This window comes from Psammomys obesus, unplaced genomic scaffold (genome assembly GCF_907164565.1).
Source record: "Psammomys obesus unplaced genomic scaffold, mPsaObe1.curated_primary_1811, whole genome shotgun sequence".
NCBI classification, from domain to species: Eukaryota; Metazoa; Chordata; class Mammalia; order Rodentia; family Muridae; genus Psammomys; species Psammomys obesus.
Window position 1 is genome coordinate 181238 of NW_026589980.1, and position 25945 is coordinate 207182.

Consider the following 25945-nt stretch of genomic DNA (forward strand, 5'->3'; position numbering starts at 1 on the left):
ACCTGCTGCTCCTTCAGGTCTCCATTGCTCCACGCCTCACTCTATGTAAAATGCTGAGGACACCCCTGCTGCATCCGGTAAGGCCAGCCTTGGATTACTGTGCCCTGATTTCACAGGTGTCAAGGTACCATAGTAGCCAGGGACCTTGTCCTGTCCATGAGGGTCATTTACTGGCCTCCTCTTCCCAGACTCTCTTCCAGCTCTGTTCTGCAACTTGGCTGGAAGCTTGGATTGGGGAGAAATGTAACTTGGATTTGCCCTTTCCCCTACACAGACAGACAGGCAGAAATGCAAGCCCATGGGAGTTTGCAGAAAAATCACAGGGCATGGAATTGGAAGCCTAGAGCTTAGCTCCAGGACTGGAAGAGGATGTCTCAGGAGCAGAGGTGGATGGGTAAGACCCAGGAGTGTGTGCACTCCTGAGCAGAAACGGTGGAAGAAGTCTGGAGAGAAATCTACCTAACAACGGGGGATTTTCTTGACCACCAACAGACCCCCAAGCCTCCGCCCAGCCCCGCCCCGCCTCCACACCTGCCCAGCCCTCTCTGTAGCGGACTTGTTTCAACTTCTCGGGTGTTTTGCTTTGAGAGCCCTCACCCTGCGCTCTCGGCTTGGTCCCGAGTCCTCACCCCCACTCCTCCAACCCCCACAGCGGGTCTCGGATCGCTGGTCTGGGTGAATTCTGGTGGAGTTTCCCTGACAGATTCTCCCAATATCTGCTAGCCAGACAGTCTCCCGAGGGACCTCGGCGCTGCCACACGCTCGGCGGGCACCAGCAATTTTAAAGACAGCGGTGGATGCACACACTGCTGTCCTCTCCAAACATGCCCCCTCATCTCCCTGCTTCCCCCAACTCTTCACCATCACCACCACCACCCGGTTCCGCGCTCCACCTTTCCCCAGCTCCTCCCTCCTCGGCTGTGAGCACCCTCCCTCCTAGCCGGAGTGCCCTTCCTCCCTAGTCTCCTCTTCTCCTTCCAGTCCCTTCTTCCCTTCCTCGGTCTTAAGCTCCCACTTTCCATCTCCCCACTCCGGGTACCCTCCCTACAGACCGTCACCTGCACTCCAGCCCACGAGTGCACCCTCCCGCGACGGGTCTTTCAAAGACCCTCCTCCTTAGCCCGGTGCCCAGAGCAGTGCTCCCGCTTCTCGGGTTCCTCCCCCATCACCCGCAACGCTGCCCCGCACCCTCTCCCTCCGAGCCTTTCCTTCCCCTCCCCACGAAGTTTCAGGGCTGTCAGTCCCGGAGTCTTTCGGGCAGCCGGCACCCAAGCTGCAGGCAGCAGGCGCCATTGTGCAAACGGCCGCCCGGGAGCGCCTGGGTCCCCGAGGCGGACCACGGTAAGTAAGCCTGGGGAGCCCGCCAGGTGAGGAGGCTCCAGGGTAGGTACCTCCGCCCGCCACCCAAAAGGAGCTTTACAGGCACCGCGGGCTCTCAGCAGGTGACAACCCCGAGGGAAGGGGCGCGCCGGCTCGAGTGTGGGGGAGGGGCAGGGGTCAGAGAGGGAGGGGAGGGAGGGAGGAGGGAGGGTCCAGGCGCAGAGGGAGAGACTGGAAAACGGTGGGGGGGGGGGTGGAGGGCGGGGAGAAGGCCCTGTGGGAGCAGGTGGGAAGGGCGGGAGGGGCCTGCGGGGTGGATCCCAAGGAGGAGTAGGGTTCTTTGGGGAAGAGTGTGGGAAGGGTCCGGCGCAAAGGGGCAGGGACGGGCGACCGGAATGGGGCTGCTCCGGAGCGAAGGACGCTGACAGGTGAGCCTAGAGCAGGGCAGGGGTCCGGGACCCGCGTGACACGGGCGCTCTAACTGGGGCGGGGACTGGGGGATGGGGAGAGTCTGGTCAGGAGGAAAACTCCGGAGAGGGTGTGAAGTCAGCGGGGAGCAGAAACGGGCACGGGGCCCGCTGCGAGGGGGGTGTGTTGGGAAGAAAGGGGGAGGGGAGGGGGCAGCGCCAGGGAGTCGGTCCAGAGCCTGCCGGGTTAGCTTGGATCCCCCTGGGGTGGGGGGCGTGAGACCTGGAAGCTAGGGAGCGGACCAGGAAGGGGGAGGGGAAGAGCAAGACTGGGGGCCGGGAGGGGAGGGAAGCGGAGCCCGAGCTTGCAGGGTAGGCAGAGGGGGAAGGGAGGCGGGGGCCGCTGAGGGGAAGGAGAGCTCCAGGAGGGAGGGAAGCCGAGGGGAGGATGGTGTGGGGGAGGGGGAGGGAACCGAGGAGAGGAAAGAAGGAAAAGAAACCCGAGTGGGGGAGGAGAGGGGAGGGGCAAGCGGGTAAGGGAGAGCAGCTGAGAAGGGGAGGGCGGGAGTTGGGGGAGGAAGGAAAAGAGGAGGGGGAAGGAAAGGAGAGAGAGTACAGCCGGGGAAGGGGGTGGCGCGCGGAGAACTAGGCGGGCGGGCACGAGAGGAAGGGGGAGGGGAGCGCTGCCCAAGACTGCCGGGAGAGGAGGGTCAGGAGAGGCAGTAGCTGCCGGGGCTGGACTCAAAGGGGGCCCCTGGGGGTTGACCCGGCGGGTGCGCGCAGGGGAGGAGCCAAAGGGGCGGGGCAGTAGGAGGAGCCCCAAAAGGCTGCCAGATTTGGTGGGGAGAGAGGGCGGAAGGCTAAAAGAGAGGGGAGGGGCAGAGGAAGGCTGCCAGGGAAGGGGGAGGGGAGTCTGCTAAAGGAGGGGCAGAGAACCAGTTGGAGGAGCTGGGAAGTGCAAAAATCGGGGAGTGTCCTGGCCTGGTGTGTGTGGGTTTCCTCGCGAGGTTAGTCCTGTGGGGGTTGTGTGGCTTTGAGGTAGGGGTTTAGGGGGAGGAAGTCAGTCATTTACTACCTCTGCGAGAGCCCTTGTTCAACCCCTCCCTCCCAGTATCTCTGAAGTGTCTCTACTTCCCCAGGGCCAGCTCCTATTTCACTAGCTCCTACCCTGGAGCCTGGAGGGTCCACACGAAGTTTTCCACTCCCCGTCTTGGTCTGCCACCCTCTATCCAGAGAATTAAGTGGTCCCTGTACTTCCCCAGGCAAAGACACAGTGGGTGTTGAGTGACTGCTGACAGCCTTGGTGGGGGGGGGTGGGGGTTAAAGGCTGGACAGGTGGGGTTGATGTCTATAGCCAACCAGTTTGCAGAAGACTCCGTGTGATTGGTTACTCACCTTCAGAGGTCTCTGCTCATCTCCAGTTTCCCCAGAGTTCCCTCACCTATGCCAGGGACATCACCTTGGTGCTTTTGGGAAGAACAAGACCTAGGTGGAGGTTGACAGGAAGAATCTGAACAGGGCTGTCTTTTTAGGGTCTGTGGCGTGATCACCTAGGAGAGCCACTCCTGGTGGCCATGAGAGAGACCCTGGAGGCCCTGAACTCCTTGGGTGAGTGGGGACAAAGGAACCAGGAGGGTGGGGGTTCCCAGGTAGCTGTGGTGTAGCAGTGCAGGCCTCAGGAGTTTAACAGCCCTGAGTCCTGAGCCCATGGAGGCCTGGAGAGGCAGCATCCTTTCAGGTCACCATCATGTGCCTCAGTGACCAGACTAGACGGTGTGTGCATAGGCGTCACAGAGAACCGGAAGCGAAAAACAACAAAATGCTTATTACACTTACACATTTAGTCACTGTGTTCATCTTTATTATATGTACACACGTGTGGAGGTGAGGGGACGACTTTCTGAGTTATCTCTTACCATGTGGGTTTTGGAAACCAAATGCAGATCATTAGGCTTGGTGGCAAGTACCTTTACCCACCGAGCCATTGTCTCCGCCCAGCAGTGGAATTTAATTTTTTTCTATTTCAAACTATTCAGTCTTTCTTCCTTTCTTTCCTTCCTTCCTTCCTTCCTTTTTTTTCTTCCTTTCTTTCTTCTTTCTTTTCCCCCTCGATTAAAAGGGCTAAGCTTAATAACTGGCCAGATTGCTGGGGTGCTTGGGCAGTCCTTTGTCCATGCAGACAAGAGATACCTGCTTCCCAAGCCGGCTGGGAAAATGCCCCATCTCTGAGACCAGGTCAATATTAGAAGCATCATCTGAACTCATCCCTCTGCCTGTAACAGGATTCTCAGTGGGACAGCCAGAGATGGCTCCCCAAAGCGAGCCCAGGGATGGGCTCCAGAATGTCGACGAGAAGATGCCAGCGTCTAGAGAAGAGAGCACACTGCGTTCTTGCTCAGGTAAGTGAGGACCATGAAGGGTGCTGAGTGAGTTCTGGACATTTGGAATGCCTTAGGGACTAACCAGACTCGGTTCCCCCCTTCATGGAACCTAATCTTAGCGTGAACAGCAGACAGCCAACAAGAAATGCAGACATGGTAAAGGTTGTAAAGCACCTTAGAGGGTGGAAAGTGCTGTAGAAGGGACCTAGAAGGGATAAAACATAGTGAGAGGGGCCTAGATGGCTTCAGGTGGGATGGGGCAGGAATGCCTAGGGCAAGATCTAGCCTGGCTCCTCACCATTATCTTCCTTATGTGTGTTTCCTTGGAACCAAAAGGCCTAATGCTCAGGTCAAAGGTCTTTCCTTACTTTCACCTCCTCATAAAATACATAGTCCAGCAATTCCTCAAAGCTGTGACTTCTGTCTTCCCTGAGCACCTGCTCTGGCTACAGGGAAACTGCCTTGGCAAGTATGATATTGGATGGAGCTCTTTGGGGAGTTTAGGCTTGATTCCTAGTACCAAATGGGGACTGTCTTCCATCTGTGTTGTTTCCAGAGTCCTTGGGAGCATCCTCTTTTTCAGGGCATGATACCCCTGGCCAGAAAGAAGGCATCCACACAGAACAGGCTGAAGCACCTTGCATGGGCAGCCAGGCCTGTACCCCACAGAAGGCTGAGCCTGCGGCCTCTGTCCCAGGTGAGTCCTCTTGATGCTGTAGGATCAGGCAAAGGGAACAGGGACCAAGCAAATTCTGGGCCTTCTCTCTGAGAAGATAGTTATGCTCCAGCCAAGATGAACCCAGACCCCATCCCCTTTCCTCTGTAGACCTTCAGAGCTCCAAAGGAGTTTCACATCTGTGGACACTGAAATGGGAGAGGAAGGTACCACAGAGAAGTCCATCCCTCACCACCCCACACCCCCCATTCACACATGCTGTTACTCTTTTGGATTATAGTCGACTACGAAAGCTACAGGGTGTTCATCGGATTGTTCACTGCCTCTACCCTGCATGTTACTTTCCCCAAATCTCTGCCGATTTTCATGGTACCGAAAGCCCCCAGGCTGTAGCACCCCCACCCCCACCCCCCTGGCCCAGGCTGTAGTCATCAGCTCATCTCTCCCATTCCCCAGGCAATCACTCCATGGCCCCACTCATCACTTCTCTCATTCATCACCGCTTGCTTGAATGGCAACACTCACTCAAGGATGTATTTAGTGCCTGCTGCACAGAGGTGTTGAGTAGCAGGACAAAACGGAGCATCCAGCTTCGTAGACCTGGGCTGCACCCTTTTTCTGCACTGACCAAGTGCTCTTGGGTGGGGGTGTTGGGTTCACCTGTCATCAGGGTGACAGTAACACCATGGCTGATAAGAAGCTTTGTGACCCTGTATGAGCATTACCTCATCTGTAGTTGGCTTCAAATAAATGGTCATAGGGCTGATTTTAGAATCCAAGGTATCTCCCATCCAGAAGCTAAACCATAGATGGGCTGCTGTTACTATGAGGCAGGACAGATAATTAAATGAACGCAGGTCTTTAATTAAGCCCAGAAGCGAGTATTAACAGTAATTGCTGTAGGAGTTTATGGTAAAGGGTCTTTATGCGCTGGACGTGTCAAGATGTTGCTTTGTGTTCTGCATTGTTAGAGAAGCATAGATTTCAGCTGTTCCAAGTGGGGTGGAGGAGGGGAAGACATTCTTGGCGGAGAAAGGACTTCCAGGCAGGAAGCAGGAAAGGTGACATGTGACAGGTTGAAGAGCCCATACTGAAAGACAAAGCTTCACACCTCAGTGAGGGAAGCTGGAAGAGGAGTGTGGAAGCTCAGTGCTGCTGGGTGCTATTGCTGATTCTGGAGTAGTGTGGAGAAGTGACATCACATTGGAGGCCGAGCAGACAGTGATTTGGAACCAGTGAGTTAGAAACTGGGAGTAAATATAATATGTGTGTAATATGATCGAGGCTCAGGCCGTGACAGGCTTTCAGGGCCAGGCAGCACTCAGATCATGTGGCTCAACTGGTCTCAGACATGATGGGGTGGAGAGGGTGCTTTAAAGGAAGAGAACAGATTTCTCTGCATGTGTGGATGCAGTCTCTGAGCGTTCCCTAGAACCTGAATCCACACTTGGGCTGAGGCTCCCTTGAGGCCTCTCCCCGCTTCTCCCAGCAGCTGAACCAGCCCTCCCAGCCTGTAAACTCTGGTCTGCCTTCTTTTCCTTCCCTTGGTCCTGCAACTCCACCTTCTTTCTTAATGGGACTTCCCAGTCTGTTAGAGCAGGAGGAAGGATGCTGAACAGTGGAGCAGCAGAGGGAGCTTTTGAGAAGGCAGGATGGCGAACAGGGTGCTCTGTGTTTAGTGGGAAGCAAAGGGCGAGGTACCGAGGTTCCAAGGTCATCCTGCCTCCTATGGTTAAAGTTAGCTGGGAAGTTCGAAGGTCAGCTGTTTGTTGACACCTGGGCCCAAGCCAGTTTGAAGGGCGGGGACGGTAAGGGACAGCCTCCAGAAGGATTGGAAGCTCAGAGGAAGCCTGAGGACAGAAGTGGGCAGCAATTCTGGAGGAAGCAAGCAGGGGGAAGGGTCTACTAAGGATCCAAGGAAAGGCCCCTGGCTTGGGGCGCTGGCCACCCTGGGAGAAGAGCCCCAGGAGGGGTTAACTGCTTGCCAGCAGTTTTGTTTGCAGAGGGAACAGGAAGAGGATGGAAGGACTTTAGGGTTCACCAGGAAGCTTTGAGGCAGGTACAGAAGGGAGCCAGACTACAGTGAGACTGGAAGTGAGGAGCACATTGGCAGATACGTGTGCCCATGGATGGGCTTTCACGGTTCTTTTTCTCTTTTTCGCTATTCAGGGGAGGAGTGGATGATTCGGAAGGTGAAGGTAGAGGATGAGGACCAGGAGGCAGAGGAGGAGGTGGAATGGCCCCAGCATCTCTCCTTCCTTCCCAGTCCTTTCCCCACACCTGACTTGGGTCACCTGGCTGTGGCGTACAAACTGGAGCCAGGGACTCCGGGGGCACTAGGTGGGCTTGCGCTGTCGGGGTGGGCCCCGATTCCGGAGAAGCCTTATGGCTGCGAGGAATGTGAGCGTCGTTTTCGGGACCAGCTAACCCTGCGGCTCCACCAGAGGCTGCACCGGGGCGAGGGTCCCTGCGCCTGCCCGGACTGCGGCCGCAGCTTCACGCAGCGCGCCCACATGCTGCTGCACCAGCGCAGCCACCGCGGAGAGCGCCCTTTCCCGTGCTCCGAGTGCGATAAGCGCTTCAGCAAGAAGGCCCACCTGACCCGCCACCTGCGCACTCACACCGGCGAGCGGCCCTACCCATGCGCCGAGTGCGGCAAGCGCTTCAGCCAGAAGATCCACCTGGGCTCGCACCAGAAGACCCATACCGGGGAGCGGCCCTTCCCTTGCACGGAATGCGAGAAGCGCTTCCGGAAGAAGACACACCTCATCCGCCACCAGCGCATCCACACGGGCGAGAGGCCCTACCAGTGCGCCCAGTGCGCGCGCAGCTTCACGCACAAGCAGCACCTGGTGCGGCACCAGCGGGTGCACGATGCCGCCAGCCGCACCCGCTCCTCCCCTGACGCTCCCCCCTCTCCCCACTCCCCGACGGCGTCCCTTAACCCGTCCGCCCCTGGGCCCAAGCCTTTCGCTTGTTCCCACTGCGGTTTGAGCTTCGGCTGGAAAAAGAACCTCGCTTCGCACCAGAGTCTGCATCTCACCGAGGGTCGTGCTTTTGGGTGCGATGAGTGTGCGCTGGGCGCCAACGCGGACCCCGCCGCCGCCGAGCCCTCGGTCTGCGCTCCCCACGCGCCTGACTGTGGCCCGGGTTCGGGGCCCGGGGCGCCCCAGCGCACCACCTCCAGCGAGCGCTCCTTCTTCTGCCCCGACTGCGGGCGCGGCTTCACCCACGGGCAGCACCTGGCCCGGCACCGGCGCGTGCACACGGGCGAAAGGCCCTTCGCCTGCGCGCAGTGCGGCCGTCGCTTCGGCTCGAGGCCCAATCTGGTCGCCCACTCCCGGGCCCACAGTGGCGCCAGACCTTTCGCCTGCGCGCAGTGTGGCCGCCGATTCAGTCGCAAGTCTCACCTGGGCCGCCACCAGGCTGTGCACACGGGCAGCCGCCCCCACGCCTGCGCCGTCTGCGCCCGCTGCTTCAGCTCCAAAACCAATCTGGTCCGCCACCAGGCCATCCACACGGGCTCCCGCCCCTTCTCCTGCCCGCAGTGCGCCAAGAGCTTCAGCCGCAAGACCCACCTGGTGCGGCATCAGCGCATCCACGGCGAGGCCACCCTCCCAGCCTCAGCCGCGAACCTCTCTGCTCCAGCCTGGCCCAATCCCGCCGAGGTGGTTCCGCCTCCAATCTTCTTCTAAGCGGAGTTCTGACCCTTTCCTGACTGATTTGGGAGACATGTGCCTGGAGACTAAGCGGTTTTTCAAGCCTCGCACCTAGGTTGCTGCCAGGACACCCGAGTCCTTGTCATTTCCATGATGCTAGTTGAGGAGTCCGGAAAGCGTACTCTGCTCTTGACAGTTGTGACGAAGAACACGCAGATGCCACATTGAACACCAGGCTTTTTTTTTTGAAGATCAGCCAGGTTGAAGGGAGACTGAGCGGGAAACCACAAAATAGAGGGAAACAATAGTTATTTATGTACTTGAAGTTCATTAAAGTTCAGATCTGAAGTTCTGGGGCTGTTAACTGAGCCAGGAGAGGAAAGCCTGACTCATCATTCCTACTCACTGCTACCCCAGACACGGTCCGGGGAGGTGAAGCTTAGCTGGTTGGTTCTTCCCAAACCAGCTAATCCGTGTGAGATGCACAGATGCCAAACAACTACCCTGCGTGTGTGTGGGTGTGTGTGTGTGCGCGCGCGGGCGCGTGTTTGTGTGCGCGCGGCTTTTTTTTATTCTGGCTATTCCCAAGGGACCAGCATTGCTACTGTAAGTGCTGGGCTTTGAACCAGCTGTTCTCAGCCCGTCAGGAAGCTTCCCAGAAGCATCCTTACCTGCCCTTGCCTGGGAGGAATGGAGGGAAGCAGCGCTTGAGCAGGCCATGAAGGTTGTTTGTTTCACAGTTTCCACCGGTTGTTCTGGTGAGGAGTGCGTGAGCATGGGGGCACTTCGACTGCACACCTGGCTGGGTCAGATGGGGGGGAGGGGCTGGCAGAGAGAGGAATGGGGGAGGGGCATGAGTTTGGAGAGAACTATTTTGGATTTGACCTCTCCTCTGCCTGGTGGGGAACTTGGAGGGAATCCATTACTCTCAGTTTCTCATTAAAATGGGTTGGTGTTGACAAGCGCTGAGGCCCCTTTCTATCCTATTAGCAGATGACTAACAACAAAGAGATCCCAGGCAACTGTCTCCTGGGCGCTCAGCACTGGGAAGGGTAGGGAGCCGGTGTAGCAAAGGTCACAGCTCAAGTGGGCTTCCTGGTTTTCATTACTGTTGTGATAAAACGTTGACCAAAAAGCACCTTGGGCAGGATACGGTTGTTCGTTTTATACTTCCAAGTCGTAGTCAGTTATTCCGGGAAGTGAGGAAAGGAACTAAAACAGAGACCACGGAGGCATACTGCTTCTTGGCTTGTTCTTATGACTTGATCAATTTGGTTTCTTTTAAAAAAAAATTCAGGACCACTTGCCTGGGGCTGGCACTGCCCACAGAGGAGGCCTTCCCACGTTGCCATTAATGAAGAACATGCCCCACAGGCTCACACACGGGCCAGTTGAATGGGCTTTGTCAGTCGAAGTTTCTTCCCAGATGACTCTGGCTTGTGTTCTGTTGACAACAAAACAGCCTAAACCTGCGCAGCACAGCGGCTCCCTGAGGGCAGAATAGGGACCCAAAGCCCAGGAATAGTCAAGGGAAGCTGAGGAAGCCATACCTGAAGAAAGGTGGGAAGCATGGGCGGGAGGTGGATGGAGGTAGAGGACCCAAATTAGGTCCAACCTCAGGTCCAGAGAGCTGCGGTGACGGCATGGTTTGGGCAGGGTGGAGGCGGGGCCATGCTCACATTCCTGCTCTCTGGAAAGACTGGCTGGAGACTTGTGTCTCAGTCGCCCATCTGCCACGTGGTGGGGACTTTGGACTATAGACAGATTAGAGGAGATGGAGAAATGTTGATTTCAAGAACCGCTAGGCATATGAGTCAGGACTCACTAAGAAGGATGGCGGAACCACTGGGGTCTGACATCTGCTTCTCCAATCAGCAGCCTTCCCCTGAGAAGGGTGCTCCGGGTGGGGAAGCAGATTTATACTGGGAAAACATTCTACCTGCTGACTGTGACTTGTTGGTCCAGAGCTTAGGATAGGTGAGCTGGAGACAGGTGGTCCGAGAAGCTATTAGGTATTAGATGCCAATCCTCCAAAGAATGAGTGTGGAGTGAAAAAAAGGAGGCCATAGACCAGACACTGGTGTGGAGCACCAACAATGAGGGCAGGACACGGAGAGGAAGCTGCAAAGACAGGAAACCAGAGGATAGACAGGAGGACCCTGAGAGGAGACAGCAGGGTGCCAGTGGCCAGCATGTTGGAGGAGTACTACCACGGGCCACCCATTTCTGGGATTTCACATTCTCGTGAAGATTCGCCGCCCAGCAAATCGTTGTCTTTCTGAACCTGTTTGCAAATAGTTGAAAGTCGTTTAGGGTCAAGCTTGGTGGTCAAAACAAATGACAGGTGCTCAAAAGCCAGGTAAGACTGACGGTGCAGAGCTGTCATCCCAGCCACGGCTCAGGCAGGATCAGACGAGCAAAGCTAACCTCTACGGCGTGAGTTCAAGGCCAGCCTAGAGAACCTAGTAAGACATGAGGGGTGGGGGGAGAAAAGGGACTGCCAGGATGCCGTAGCAGGTACAGATGCCTGCTGCAAGCCTACATGTGAACCCAGGGACCTATGTGGAAGGAGTGAACTGACTGCTATAAGTTGTCCTCTGGCCTTCACGTATGTTGCGGTATGTGTATGTGTGTGCATACACTGAATAAATAAAAAGTTTGAAAGGGAAAGTTCTGGGTTGGAGCTTGGTGGCAGGGCACTTGTCTGGCACATGTGAAGTTCTGTGTTCACTTCCCATCCCTCCTCTGCTCAAGGCCTGAGTGGAAGGCTGGAACTTCTGAACACTGCTGCAAGGAGGAGCTCTAGGCCATTCACAGGGGTCCTGACTAAATGAATACACACTCCTGTGTTTCTCCAGGTGAGACCCCAGACGTGAGCCATCCCCAGTACTGGTACTCAAAAAATACTCTAAGAAGTAAAACGCAAACTCTATGTATGTATTTATGTATGAATTCCTCTGTGATGAAATGTTTCCCTAACCAGCCAAAATGATCCTCCATTTCTTGTTCCACAGAAAGATCGTCTGTAGTAAACAGGTATGAAGCAGGCAGTCTGCAGTCCTAGCAAGTAATTCAGACATGCATCGGTCATGCCACCTGCCTGCGTGGAACTTGCAGTCTGGCTGGAGATGAAACACCAGTGTCCACAGAAGAGTAAGGCTCTGTGTGCTCTTGCTGTTGCCTTTTCATTTGCAGGAGGAGGAGTCAGGGGAGGAGCTGGTGTGTTGTGTTTTCAACAGAACATGCAGCCCTTGCATTTCCTTGCTTTGGCAGCTGCTCAGATGCCCAGAATGCTGTTTCTCATTCTTTTCTCATTCTCTTCTACGGTCAGCATGCTTGGGGAACCAATCAGTGATCAAGAGACTGTTTGGCAAGGGCAGGGCAAAGTGAGTGGACTTCAGCAACAGCTAATCCAGGCTCTAGTGAAATCTGCCAATCAAGTGACCCAGTAGACCCAGGAATCTGGCTTGTGGCTGAGCCTCTTGGTGTCTTCTCACTGTCTGCAGAGGTGGACGCTGATTGCTGCTGGTCAGAAGGGGCTGCCAAACATGTCTGCGTATCTCAAGTCAGAGAGAGTCTAGGTGTGTCTCTGACCAGCTCAGACAAGCAGGTAGAGAGACTGGCATTTTAATCCTCTGAACTTGCAAATCCACCCAGCCCTGTGCAAACATTGTAGGAAACAGAGCCCAAGCCCTTGATCTTCTGATTTGATTTTTCTGGTATAAGACAAGCTATGTTCTGTGGATGGCCCTTAATGCAGGCTGAGTGCTCTGGGGCATGGTAAAGAAATAAGAGTTATGGTCCCAGACTCGAAGACTTGAGCCCGAACCAAAGGAGGAAGCTGGAGCTTCACATGCTGTCCTGTGTGGCTGGGCAGGTACAGGGATTGCATCCTGTTCAAGACGAAAGTGCAGAGAAAGGGCAGGGTGCAGTCTGGAGAAGCCAGGGGTATTTCTGCAGGGCAGTGTGTCCTGGGTCAAGAAGATGGCTAGGGCTGAAGCAGGAGGCACAGGTCTTAGGATCAACCTCAAGGCATTGTAAGGAAACCAGCTTTATGTAACTCTGGGCCCTGATGAGAACTGGTTATCTGTCTCAGGGTGAGTCCAGAGAAATCCCACCTCAGCTGAAATGATTGATGTTCAAGCTGATAGATGTTGTCTTAATTAGGGATTATATTGCTGTGATGAAACACCACGACCACAGCAAGTTGGGGGAGGAAAGGTTTATTTAGCTTATGTTTCCATATTACTAAAGTTCATCATCACAGGAAGTCAGGACAGGAACTCAAACAGGGCAGGAACCTGGAAGCAGGAGCTGATGCAGAGGCCATGGAGGGGTGCTGCTTACTGGCTTGCTCAACCTGCTTTTTTAACCCAGGACCACCTTTCCAGGCACCCACAATGTGCCAGACCCTCCCCTATTGATCACTAATTAAGAAAATGCCTGACAGTTGGAACTTATAGAGACATTTCCTCAATTGAGGATCACTCCTTTCTAATGACTCTAGCTTGTGACATAAAACTAGACAGTACGGTTAATAACTACTAACCGTTCATCATTATATAAACCATATATGCCATACCCCACATACATTCAGTCACGAGTGTCAGTTGAGAAAACTGAAACTCTGCCCACGTAACAATGATTCCCCAGTCTCCCCTTGGCAGCCTCCGACAACCAACATTCTACTTCCTGTATGAATTTTACCATTAGGACTCTCCCATAAGTTGTATTGTATAATATTTGTCTGGTTTATTTCACTTAGTAAAAAATCTTTAAGGCCCATCCATGTGGCAGCACATACTAGAATTTCCTTTATAAATTCCTTTTCTTCAAAAAGTAAATACTGTGTGTGTGTGTGTATGTGTACACCACACTATGCATGTGGAGATTAGAGGGCAACTTGAGGGAGTCTGTTGTCGTCTTCTGCCATGTGACCTTGGGTATCACATAGCAAGTTCCTGAACCCACTGGGCCATCCTACAGACATAGCATTCCCTTATTTTTAAATTTTAGTCTTTTAATATACATTTAAACCCAGTTTTCTTTCTTTTAAAGGCTGAATAATATCCCGCCGTGTGCCTGTAATTTTTTGTTTCTCCTTAATGGTACTGGTTGTTTCTAACCAATGGCTGTCATGAATGGTGTTGTACCTCTTGCCGAGAGCACCCTCACATTCCTGGGTTCTGTGAACTCGGATTCAGAGATGGACCCAGCAGGTTAAGATGTAAGACAAGTGCACATGCATGGTGTCTGAGAAAAGAATAAAAAGAGACAGAATCTGCCTGAATGCTCAGGAGGCATCTCAGAGAAGATGAATCAAACTGGCAGGAACGTCAGTGTTGGGTGTGAGGCTGGGCCCCCGGCCATCCAGGCAGCATGGTTCCACACATCCAGGGTATTCCCTGTCTATCTCCTGGGAAAGAGGAGAACATTCTCCCCCATGCCCAAGACTATGACGGCAGCATCATACATAGCACGGAAAGCGTGAAGCATCTGGTCTCAGTGATGAACTGACAGCTTCAGAGACACACTAAGATGCAGGCCTGCAGTCTATGACAAGGTGTGAAAGATACAATTTAAAACACCTAGAAATGAGCAGGCTGGAGAGCCCAGTTTTCATGGAAAGTGTGTTCTGCAACATGCGGAGTAAAGGCACTTGGGATGGGAACAGTTGTCCCAGCAGGTGATGCGAAGGGGAGGCCAGCTGTTAGGGAGGCCCCTAACACATGAGGGTGGGGGACAGGAGGGTTGCAGGATCTTGAAATGAGCTCCCAGAACGGGTGGTGGAGACCCTCAGGAAAAGATGCCGGGCATCAGAGACAGGGACAGCGTCCAGGCCCAGCCTGGGAGAACTGCCTGGGGGTTCCCTGTCTCTTAACATTGCCTTCTTCCTCCCTTACCATCTTCACACACCCATCCATCCCCTACCTCCACACCCACTTCTCACACAGAAAGGGGGGCAGTCTGTGTCCAATACCCCTTCACCAAAGGCGCCATAGTCCTTTTTCTGGAGCCTTCTTAGCAGAGTACCAGGGCCTGGGAGGCTCCAATTGACAAAACAGCTCCTGTCCTGTTGGATTAGAGACTGCAAAACTGAGACCCAGGTGCTAGCAGGACCTCACCCTCTGCTTGTGGGGGAGAACGGGGGGACTCTGGTCTCTGCCTCTATCCTATTTGCCCCTTTACTGATGGTTGCTTCTCCATCTCCCCTTCTGACCTCATACGACTTCCCAAGCCATCGCTCTGTGGGCATCTGTGTCTTCTCTTCTTAAGGACACAGGTCCTATTGGATTAGACCCAATCTAATGACTCCATCTTAATTTGATTACCTTTGCAAAGACACTGTTTCCAGATACATGGCCTGGGAGCTGTAGGAGAGCCTGAAATGAAATCTCTGGTGCTTGGAGGCTGGGAGCTTTCTCTGAGGTCCTATCATTTGAAACAGCTGCTGCAGGACGGAATAACAATTTCGCCTGTACAACTCATTTTGGTGGTTTTGTTTTGGAGACAGGGTCTCACTATGTAGCCCTGTCTTGGCCAGAGCTCACTGTGTAAACCAGGCTATCATCCGTCTCGGGAAGATCCACCTGCCTCTGCCTCCCAGTTGCTGGGTGGAACTAAAGCTGTGTGCCACCATGTCTAGCTTTTGCTGCCTTCCTCCTCCTCCTCCTCCTCCTCCTCCTCCTCCTCCTCCTCCTCCTCCACCTCCCCCTCCTCCTTCTCTTCCTTCTTCGTGAATTCCACGGGCCTCAGATAGACTCTCCCTCTGTTCTTTAGGGGAACTCACAGTTTACTTGCTTATTGACCCTTGCCTTGGGACTTAGCTGGAGACCACTCACGCTCTCCTGTAGATGAGCAGCACCCAGTGCTTTCTGGGGCAGCCGTTGTGGTAGGGGCTGGAGGAGTGTCTCTGGGAAAGGGCTGTGAGACTGTCCTTGGGGAGAGGTGGGGGTGCATGGCAACAGCTGGAGAGTGGAAGAGCGGCCTCACGAAGGACGTGGCGGTCCCAAGATGCTGAAGATAGGATCAGTACATGCTAGATCTGTACAGGCTGCTTGGGAGACAGACGGAGCAGATTACACCAACTGCCCAAGCGAAGACGGAGCCTTCAGGTTGGGGATTAGGGGATTAGGTCAGCCTTAGGGCAGGGGACCTTCCTGGTCAACGACACGCCGCTGATTTATGTAATGGGTTTATGTAATACTGTTATGTAATGTCATTAGAGTCATCACAAACTGGATCCTACTTGAGGCTCTGCAGAAACCAGACCAGGGCTCCCTTCCAACCCTGCAAGACAGCTCCTGGGGGTCAGAGCCCTCTTTCCCTACCAGGATTTCTTTCCAGGACTCAAGAGCTTCCCTCCCTGTGATCTTCAGGGCCTTCCCATAGGATCTGGATTTTAGACAGATGAGGCCAACTCCATCCTGGGGAATCCCTGGGATCTTTCCTCAGCAGAACAACCCGCAGGCCTATTCAGATGCCTCTTCCCCTACACATGTCCTCCCAGTGCTGTCAGCTCAGTCAGGCTTGTGTTAGAGGGGCCTGGGACTGTTCTCAAACATGGGTCTCTAAACTTCTGTGGACCACTAAATATTTTAAGTGTTTTTTAAATCACGTATTAGTTGTACATATTGTTGGTGTTGGTGTGAGACTTTCACACGTGAGTACAGTGGACACCTATCTACACACACCTGTGCTCTTTCCAAGCTTTGTTGTTCCCTGCTCTGCATTCAGACCCATCTAGCTCAGCTTCCTCATGTGAGAGACAACACGCAGTATCGCCTTTCTGTGTCTCCGTTTCGCTCAGAGCCTTCCAGTTCCAAATGGCAGTACTCTGCTCCTCCTTCGGGCTGAATAATATTTTCTGTGCACATAGACTGCATTTTCCTTGTCTATTATTCTGTCAATGGCTCTTAGGCACATTATAAATGGTGCCATGATAAACACTGATGCTTCTCTCAAAATAATGTCTGTTGAAATAGGTTTGCATATAAATTCAGAGTCCATGATCTACTCTTAAGCCTATGCATGGGCCCTCATGGGTTCTCTGGGCTGCCAAAAGAATCTCTATTCTCATCCTACATACAAGACAATTTGGGCCTGGTGATGGAGAAATAATTCCACGGAGCTGCAGGTGGGAGGGAGGGAATGACGGGCCTGTGGTGTGGTAGGGCAGGTCCTGCTTCCATGCATTTCTGGCTCCCAGTGTGGTCTATGCCTACCACAGCAGAGCCTAAAAGAAATTCCAGAGCGGGCGGGTGTACACAAGACACAGCCTTGCCCCTGTATCCCCCTTGCTCCTCAGGAGGCAGGGGAAGGTAGGATATGAAATGAACTCAGGGGTCTGGGCTACAGGCTAGTGAGATGGGTGGGTGGTTAAAGGTGTTTGCTGCCAAGCCTGATGACCAGGGTTAGATCCCTGGGCCCCTCAGGCTGGAAGGACAGAAGCATTTACCGTGAGGTGTTCGCTGATCTTCACACTGACACTGTGACATGAGAATGTGGGAGGGGTTACTGACAAGGAACACAGGTGACTCGAAGGCAGCTGTGTCACTGAAAAGCCTACCCAGGAGTGACAACTCAAGAAAGGTGTGTTACCTGGGCTCTTTACACGATCAGCAGATAATTCAGCCACTCCATCTCCTCTTCCCAGCAACTGTTACTGTTATAGAACCTTTGGAAGGGAGGCCTATAAATCTTGTAAGTTTCAGGAGTTTCCTGAGACTTGTGAGTGTTGTTTTATTCCCGAGCCTTTTAATTTTCATCCTCATCTCCACTTCTCTTTCTAGCCAAGGTCACAGCTGGGAGATGTACAGGTTCTGGAGTGATGTCCCCAGGGAAGTGCTGCTGACTGGAGCAAAGGATAGTCACCAGAACAATTGGGTAGGTATTTAGGGTTCAGAGACTATGAAGGAGGGGTACATCTACACTCTATATAGCCTCATTGCACTATCTGCCTTTTGATCACATAACTAGTTAAATGAATTTTACTATGTAGGTAGAATGCAGGAGGTGAATATTTTCCTACTACCATTTTCAAAGTTATGCTGCTGGATCTCTCTTTCCACCATACAAGTTTTCTATAACTGGGAAACACACACCAATCCCAGATCAAGTGGGAAACAACAAGCCTTCCTTTGTTTTGATTTCATGACATATTGGTTTCTTTTCTGTAACAAAAAGTACATTCTGTCACAAAAGCATCTTAAGAAAAGAAGGGTTACTTTGGCTCATGGTTTAAGGAGGATACAGTCCTTCAGAGCATGCAAGTCATAATAGCAGGAGCTCAAACCAGCTGAGAACATTGTCAGGAAGCAGAGAGTTTCCCCTTCATATTCAGCCCAGGACTCCAATTCATGGGATACCCATGTTCAAGGTAGCCTTCCCCTCCTCAGCTGATAGTCACTCAAAACACATAGAGATATCCAAAGACGTGTCTGCAAGGTGGTTCTAAATCCAGTCAGTGGACAGTAATCGGCACACTCGGGGCAGCAGTGAGGGGTGGCTCTGCTGAGTGGCTTTGGCTGGTCTTATTTTGGATGCCTCATAAGCTATAATCACTGTGAGGCTCTCAGGACTCCAAGATATCCCCACAAGCCACTGGGTGACTCGTTCTAGCTCTTGGCCGGGCCTCTCTCTTTCTCCAGGAGGCTGGTCTGTGTTTCCCAACATGACAGCGCTGAAACAAAGAGTAGGAGCAGCCTTTATCCCAGAACTCATGCAATGTCACCTCTGCCAGATTCTTTTGAACGCATCAAGTTATCAGCTATGTTGACAGTCGCCTGTACCCACTACTGGAACATGTGTTAGGCGGATCCTAACAGGGCTTGGGTGCTTGGGTTCCTCTTTCAGCTATTGCCAAGTTCAATCTTATCTAACCTAAAGCTTCCCTATCTCACCAGCTTGGTGACGCTCCCTTTGATGCCACTGAAGCTTCTAAGTGCCAGGAGAAGAGGCCCAGGTCTCCGTGGTCTCTGTCTTGTTTTCTACTCCATCTCTCCGGGGACACTGTGGACTCCCCTATGAGACAGGGCTTATGAAAGGAGAAAGAAACATCTCATTTGTCTCACTCACTGTCACCTGGCAAGGGACCAATTCATGTCTGGATGCTCTTGGAATACTAACTTTTTATGTTCTAAGAGGCTCTGCTGAGTTTTCTCTGTCCTGGCATGAGACCACGCAAGGTTCCATTGTTCTCTGATGGGGAAACATGCTTTCTGATGCCCACCGCTCACTTTCTGCCAGACACCACAAATGATGACTTTCACTTTCTTCATTTTGAATCGCTATAACAGCATGCCTGGATCTGATTAATTTATAATATATGCAAATGTATTGGCTCATGGTTCATAGGTTCTGTAGGCTGAGTATCTTTTAGCCCAGTTAAATTGACACATAACATTGATCATCACAGCAGCTCAACTTATCTAGAGAAGACAAAAAAGAAAATGTTGCTTCAATAAATTCATGGGAAGGCTTGTTTGGCAAGGCAGGGTAGAATGAAAGGTAGTTCCCCCAAGGGAGACAGGGGTGGGGGTGGGAGGGAGGGGGGTGGAGGAAGAGGGAGAGAGAGACTAGAGGAGTAGAAGCATGTAGGCAGAGCCTCACATCTCCACATGTCTCAGCCACTCATCAGGGAGTTCTGAGACAAAGGTAGTTTGTCCGATGTGTCCACTGTGGGTGGGAGAACCAAGCCTAGTACTCTGCCATGCCCAGGTTTGGTGGATACTTCCGAGGGAAAGCATGGCCTGGGCTGATGAGCTGAGGTGAGGACTGAAGACAATCAGCCATTGCTTTCTTGAACTGAGCAGACTGGGTTTAGATGAGAAATTCAAGGGTGGCCTCTCTCTAATTACAGGAATGTGGGGTTCTGCTTTAGCCTTGGGGATACCAAGAACCTATGGTTCATTTAATCCTGAGATTCTTCTCATCCTGCTTTACTCCTGGGTCAGCTTTCACTGAAGACCAGCCTTCTCATGTGATAAGAAATGTGGTCAATGAAAGCTCTCAGGATTTGCTGTTTATGGCTTTTGCCAACTGAGAGAGGTGCACAACACACCATTCCCTGATCTAAAGTTTCTGTCTTTGAGGAAGGTATTTCAGCTGATCCAGCGTAGCTGGATATTCCATGTGTATGTGTGTGTGTGCGTGTGTGTGAGTGTGTGTGTGTTTGGGTTATTTTTGGCTTTCTGAAACAAGGTTTCTCTGTGTAAACCAGGCTGTCCTGGAACTAGCTCTATAAACCAATGCTTTGAATTCCCAAAGATCCGCCTGCCTCTGCCTCCCAAGTGCTGGGATTAAAGGTGTGTGTGGCCACCGCCAGGCGGGGATCCTCCCTTTTGGACCAATCAGCAGATGCCCCTGGCAGGACCATACAGGCTGGCAAAGCAGGAAGAATAAAGAGCTGCTTCTTCCTGAAGAAGAGTGCCACTGGGCAAATAAAAATTTCGTATCTAGTTCAAGTATGCCTCTAATCCCAGCACTTGGGAGGCAGAGGCAGGCAAATCTTTGGGAGCTTAAGACCAGCCTGATTATAGTGAGTTCCAGGCCAGACAGGGCTACACAGGGGTACTTTGTCTCAAAAACAGAAATAAAAAATTGCATCTCTATCCTAAATAGTCAGCACACCTTGTCTCCACTTCCTCACTTCCATTTGTCACCAAACCACTTGCAGTCTCTGTCTGTCCTATTGAAGCAACCTTTGAAGGGACAATTGATGGTTTCATGATCAGTAAATCTGACTGTGCCCAGGTGAAGCAGCTTCAAGTTCCTTCTCTGCAAAATAACGATAAAGCAACACTTAATTGGGTTGGCACGAGAATTAAATAAAATAATGCAAAATGATGAGATAAGAAAACAGAGGGCACAGAACATTCTGGATGTATTTCTTAGCTAAATGTAATTAAAAAAATTAACAGACAATAAAACCATTAAATCTTATTTCATCAAGCTGATCAAGAACAGTCCCTCATCTTCAGTGCGAGTCATTATTAAAACAACCCTGTTGAGGCCAGCACACAGTAAGCCTTGATAGGGCTGGCGAGATGGCCCAGTGGGCAAAGTGCTTGCTGTGGAAGCATCCTGATCAGAGTTCAGATCCCCAGAACCCATGTAAAATCCAGGTGTGTGGCTGAGCACATCTGTGTCCCCCGTGCTGGGAGGGGACCAGAGGTACGCAGATCTGAGGAGCTTGCTGGCCAGCTGCACTAGCCAAAATGGCTAGCTCTGATTTACTGAGAGACCATGCCTCAACAAAATAAAGTAGAAAACAATAAAAATGGGCATCCTGTTGTTGGCCTCTGGCCTTCCACATGTGCACACACAAGCCAGTGCACCCTGGCGCACACATACACAGACCACACACCCCTCTTGAGGGTGAGCAAGTCTGTGGCTTGGCCTCTAAGCGATGGTTATGGCAATGCTGATGGAGGTCACTGCTCTCACCACACCATGTAACAGAGGGCTAATCTGCTAGCAGAGTTTCTCTCTTCAGGCCTGATGGGCAAGTGTACTCGGAAGCCTATGGCAAAGAACCTTCAGTGCTCTCCTAGCTTGGCGTCTGAGAAATGAAATCTGCCAACAAACACACCCAGAATGTCCTGTGCCCTCTGCTCTATTATCACCAGTTTGCATTAAATGCCTGTAACTCTAGCTCCAGGAGATCTGGTGCCCTCTTCTGGCCCCCAATTGTGCCTTCACTCAGACAGACAGACACACACAGGCGCGCACACACACACATACACACTCAAAAATAACTCTTTGAAACAAAATACGGGAGAGAAAAGTATAAGGAAGAAAATGTAAATGTCTTAGCATGCTTCTCACGAGTGTTTGTCCTATGCTTTCTCTGCAGAGTGTACTTTTGCAAGCTTACCTGTCCCAGCTGGCTGGTAAAGTGACTGAGGCTTTGAGAGGCCAGGGCCTTGTTGGGACTCACACACATAGAGCACAAGCCCTTTATCTTCTTTGAATTTGAGGCATTCTTTCAGACAGAACCTTGTCAGCACACTAGAAGAGAGTTTAGGATTTGAAATAATGTTATGTGAGTCTGGAAAAATCCAAACACAATCACAGTTACATTTTTTAAATATGTCTCAGCAAGTCCATAAAGGTATGCTGCTACTAGCTGTGTTTTCTTTCTTTCTTTCTTTCTTTCTTTCTTTCTTTCTTTCTTTCTTTCTTTTCTTTTCTTTCTGTGTCACAACTTGAAAAGAATGACTTTCAGACAATACTACATTCTAAGACTCTTGTAATAAACTTTATGTATTTTTCAGTAGCATCTCTTTGACTTTCACATGACTTTTGCCATATCATTTGCACTTCAGCTTTGCAGTGACTGGGCAGCGACTGACTCAGTGGTCCACAATCTGTTCTCAGAAAAATGGTAGCTGAAACTTATTGAACACTGTGCATGCACACATATTAGTGTGTACATGCATGCACGCAAGTTAGTGTATGCATGGGGTAGTGGTCTGCATGAGAATGTCCCTCATAAGCTCAGATGCTTGTACACTTGATCTCCAGCTGGTGGCGCTGTTTGGGGAGTTTCAGGAGGTGCAGTCTTGTTGGAAGGAGTCACTGGAGGCCGATGTTGAGAGTTCAAAGCCTCCTGCCACTTCCAGTTTGCCCTCTCTCTGCTTTGTGGTTGCAGCTGAAGATGTGAACTGTCAGCTTCCTGCTCCTGCTGCCTAGCCTGTCACTTCCTGCTGTGCCTTCTCACCGTGATGGAGTCGTACCTCTCTGGAACTGTAAGCTCAGATAAGCTCTTCCTTTTATTGGTTGCCATGGTCATTGTGAAAATTGAAGATGAGACAGGTAAGTCGTCTGCTTAGCCTGACAACAGTAATATTCACTAATATTGTTCACAATTGTGTTTTATCACAGCAACAGAAAAGTAACTAATACACGATGAGTGAGTGTATCAGTGTGTGTGTGTGTGTGTGTGAAGGACATGTCCACACAACTAACCAAAGACCAGCTGGATGCAGAACTAACCTGTGTGTGCACTTCAGCATCAGTCTCCCCGTCTGTCTTACATACTAGTTCACAGGCATCTCCTTGAACACTGTTGAGCAGAACAGAGGAAATGCTTTCCCTATGATCATTCCAGAACATTCTCTTGTACCTATTGGGACTTCTGACTATAAAAAGGTCACTGCAGCTGGGCATGGTGGCACAGGCATCTAATCCCAGGAGACAAAGGTAGGACATCTCTGTGGTTTGAGGCCATCTGGTTTCCATAGCGACTTCCAGGCCAGCCAGGGCCACAGAATATCTTACTTTAAAAAAATCATTGCAGAGATGGCTAGGCCCCACCAAGGAAGCATGGTGCTGGGAGAATCAAGAGGTAGAACAAAGAGGTACTGGAAAGGCTGAGGAGGAAAGTTGCTGTTAGAAGCAAGCCCAGCTGTCGGTGACTTCACTTTTGAAAGGTGCTTACGGAGAGCAGCCTGGTGGAGAGTTCCCTGTTTTGGAGTGGCTTAGGCATTGGAAATGGAACTCTGATTAGGCCCGTCTCTGTTCACAGGACACAGCAAGAGCATGGAGCCTGACTCCCAAAGGAGACCCACTTTTAACTGTGTCAGATGTAATCAAGCTGGCGAAGCTCTCAGTCAGCTGTCAGAAAGGAAGGCTGACTGACAGGAGGGCAGTCACCACAGAGGATGAGGACCCTGGGAGAAGAGATCCATGGGAAAGTGCCACCAAGACCCCACCTTGGGAGCCTCAAGACTCAGGGGAGCCAGCTCAGGATTGTGAAAGCCATCTTGGTATAGGTGTATACCACATATAGGACCTTCCATTTACCCAGAGAGCTGCTGGCATTGCTCCTAGCCGAGCTAGGTCCAATAATGCCGGGCTAAAGGACTCCTGAGATGCTGTAAGAACATTAAAAATCTAAGTTACACCCCTGTGTAACACTGCCTGCCTGTAATCCTGGCATCAGGAAGGCAGAAGAATAGAAAGTTTAAGGCCAATTGAAGCCATATACTGAGACTCCCCTGTCTGAAGATAAAAAGTTTTGAGTCTCACTTTTCATGAAAAAAAAAAAAAAAAGACTTCTATTTAAAATTTATTTCCTCTGTTTTTTGTTTTTTTTTTTTTTTGGGGGGGGGGAGTGTAATGGAAGGTTTGGTTTCTTTAAAAACTCAATGTTATGTACGTATGTTTTTGTTTTAGTCCCAAGTGTGGGATTTTAGTTTGGGCTTTAGTTTGTCCACAGCTGACGGTTGTCTGGTGCGGGGCGTGGCCTTTGCCAGGTCATTGCCGGCCTAGTGTGGCACGGAGAGGGCTGTGGCCTAGGTCTCTGAGGACATAAATATGAGATCCCAGAGAGAGAGAAAGTATGGCATGGCATGTGGTGAGAGGGGCAGTGTGAAGAGACCAGAGACCGGACGGAAAGGTTTCAGCGCAGCGGCTTGAAGGAGACTGCTTGCTGAGTCTGCTGTTGATGAAGGTTGGTCTAAGCCCAAAAGAAGCCGCTGACCCTAAACAGCAGCAGAAGTAAAAGGGTCTGCGCCCCTCCCCCCACTAACGTCTCTCCCACCTAGGGTTGGTGGCTGGAAGGGAGAGGCTTTCAGGAACCCCAATGAAACAGTTCTAAAATGAGTGCGACAGGGTGGAAATGAGTGGGTAGAACAATCTTCTGATGACAGCACCTCAGAGCTGGGACACTTTGCTTGTGTGAGATTCCCCGCAGAGGCCTCCTGTAAGTTCACCCCGGGTACCCAGCATCATCTTTGGGTCACCAAGGCTGCAGGAGAGCAAAGGACTCCTGGAGAGGTTGGACAACTACAGTTTCAGTTTGCATCCTTGTCAAGATTTAATAAACGTGTCTTTATCAAGAGTCACAGGTTTCATAAGCCACTCTCCCCTCCACGCTCAGAATAGTCTATGTCTAATTCATATACCTGGTTTCCCGGCTGGCTTCTGCTCCAGATCCTTGATTCTTAAGGGCTCTGTGGTAGTGCACCCTTTTTGCTTTTTTCTTCCTTTTCTTTTTGACATGAGGTCTCATAGCCTAGGATATCCTTGAACTTTCCATGTACTCAAGCTTAGCCTTGAACTCTTGATGCTCTCGTCTCATCTTAGAAGTGCTGGGTTTACAGTATGTGTCATCATGCCCAGCTTTTCTTTTTCTCAATGTTTTATGTGCTTGAGTGTTTGCCTGTATGCATGTCTGTACATTATATGGACATCTTATGCCCATGGGGGCTAGAAGAGGGTGTGGGACACCCCCCCCCCTGGAACCGGGGTTATAGATGGTTGTCATCTTCTACATGTAGAATAATCATTCCTTTTTGAATATATAAAAATGTCTGGGATTTGCTATTTAGTCTAGAAAGTAAAGTGTGGTCAGAAAACACACTCCATGTAATTTCAACGTTTTAAATTTGTTTGAACTTGCTCTAGGGCTCACTCAACTAGGTCATTTCCGTACTGGTCTGTGTATATGTGCAAACAGCAGTCCTGTGGTGCACTGTGTTTACACTCATCAACTGGGCCAATTTTGTTAATCAGCTTAGCAAGATTTGGCTTCCTTCCTAATTGGTCTTATCAAGTTGAGAAAAGAATACCAAAATCTTCCAAATAGGATTGTGAAATTCAAATGTTTCTCCTTCTAGTCCTTTGGAAGAATAAAATTGGGAGAAGCGGAATGAGTATGAAAAAAATTAACAACAATAACAACACGCCAATACAACCAATCTAAAATGAGAGGAAAGGAGGAAACAAAAACCAAACCCAGTCAGCCAACCCCAAACTCTAAAGTGGGACAAGGCAAAAAGTATCAACGGTGTGTTCAACTGTAAATGTAACCAATGGCACCTAATGAGGCCTCTCAGCAGAGACACTGTCAAGATGGATTATTTACAGGAGCCACATGTGAAATCCAGAGACCGGCCAGCCCAGACAAGTCACAGCACCAGTGGCAGATGCTCCTCCGGTGGAACAGTAGCTCCAAGGGTGTTGTAGGAAGTCACTGATGGTCCCTGTGGCTACCTCCTCCAGCCTTCCATTGGTCTGCTCAGTGAGGACTCAGCCACTTTTCAGCCCCACAAGGAAATAAGATCCCCACCCACGGCCTGGCCTATGGCCACTTCGCTGAAGAGGAGGGGAGAGACCTTGTCTGGCCCCCACTGGTGGTTGTCACAGACAAGGTCATGCCACCCTAAGTTTCAGTGTGCAGCCCAGGCCCAGGCCTTCCCAACCCTACGGGTATGGGCACGGCTCCTGAGGCCTCATGTTCAGAAGGAGGCGAGTGAACATGGGGCAAGCTGCGGTCCAGCACCCAGCATCTCACCAGGCAGGCTAGACCCGCGGCTGCACGGGTCACAGGTGTGTCATAAGCTAGGCGGTGCCCTCCTGCTTTCCATGCTGATGTCTTAAGCCTAAAGGGCACACCCACCTGCAGCCCACCTAACATGCACGTAGATGAGGAATGCTGCAAACCAGCCCAACACAAACTCTAAACACACTTCAAACATCAGATTTCCTTTCTGG

The 25945-nt window shown here is 51.4% G+C and overlaps 1 protein-coding gene across 6 annotated transcripts; it reads left to right on the forward strand.

Annotated features, from left to right (window-relative positions):
* The first annotated feature begins 776 nt into the window (after positions 1-776).
* Positions 777-25455, forward strand: Znf467 (zinc finger protein 467). 6 transcript variants are annotated; one of them, XR_008719949.1, is made up of 6 exons: positions 4726-4805; positions 11458-11596; positions 17236-17329; positions 22098-22648; positions 22746-22878; positions 22974-25455. XR_008719949.1 is itself a non-coding variant. In XM_055605497.1 (5 exons), the coding sequence occupies exons 2-5, from the start codon at positions 3302-3304 to the stop codon at positions 8477-8479; spliced, it is 1818 nt and encodes a 605-aa protein (XP_055461472.1). In that variant the 5' UTR covers positions 778-1341; positions 3260-3301; the 3' UTR covers positions 8480-8791. The 6 variants fall into 6 exon arrangements, 5 of the variants coding, with proteins under 5 accessions (XP_055461474.1, XP_055461472.1, XP_055461471.1 ...); XM_055605497.1 differs by lacking the exons at positions 11458-11596; positions 17236-17329; positions 22098-22648; positions 22746-22878; positions 22974-25455 and adding exons at positions 778-1341; positions 3260-3335; positions 4010-4126; positions 6954-8791 and having other exon boundaries at positions 4665-4805; XM_055605496.1 differs by lacking the exons at positions 11458-11596; positions 17236-17329; positions 22098-22648; positions 22746-22878; positions 22974-25455 and adding exons at positions 1675-1748; positions 3260-3335; positions 4010-4126; positions 6954-8791 and having other exon boundaries at positions 4665-4805.
* Positions 25456-25945: the final 490 nt, after the last annotated feature.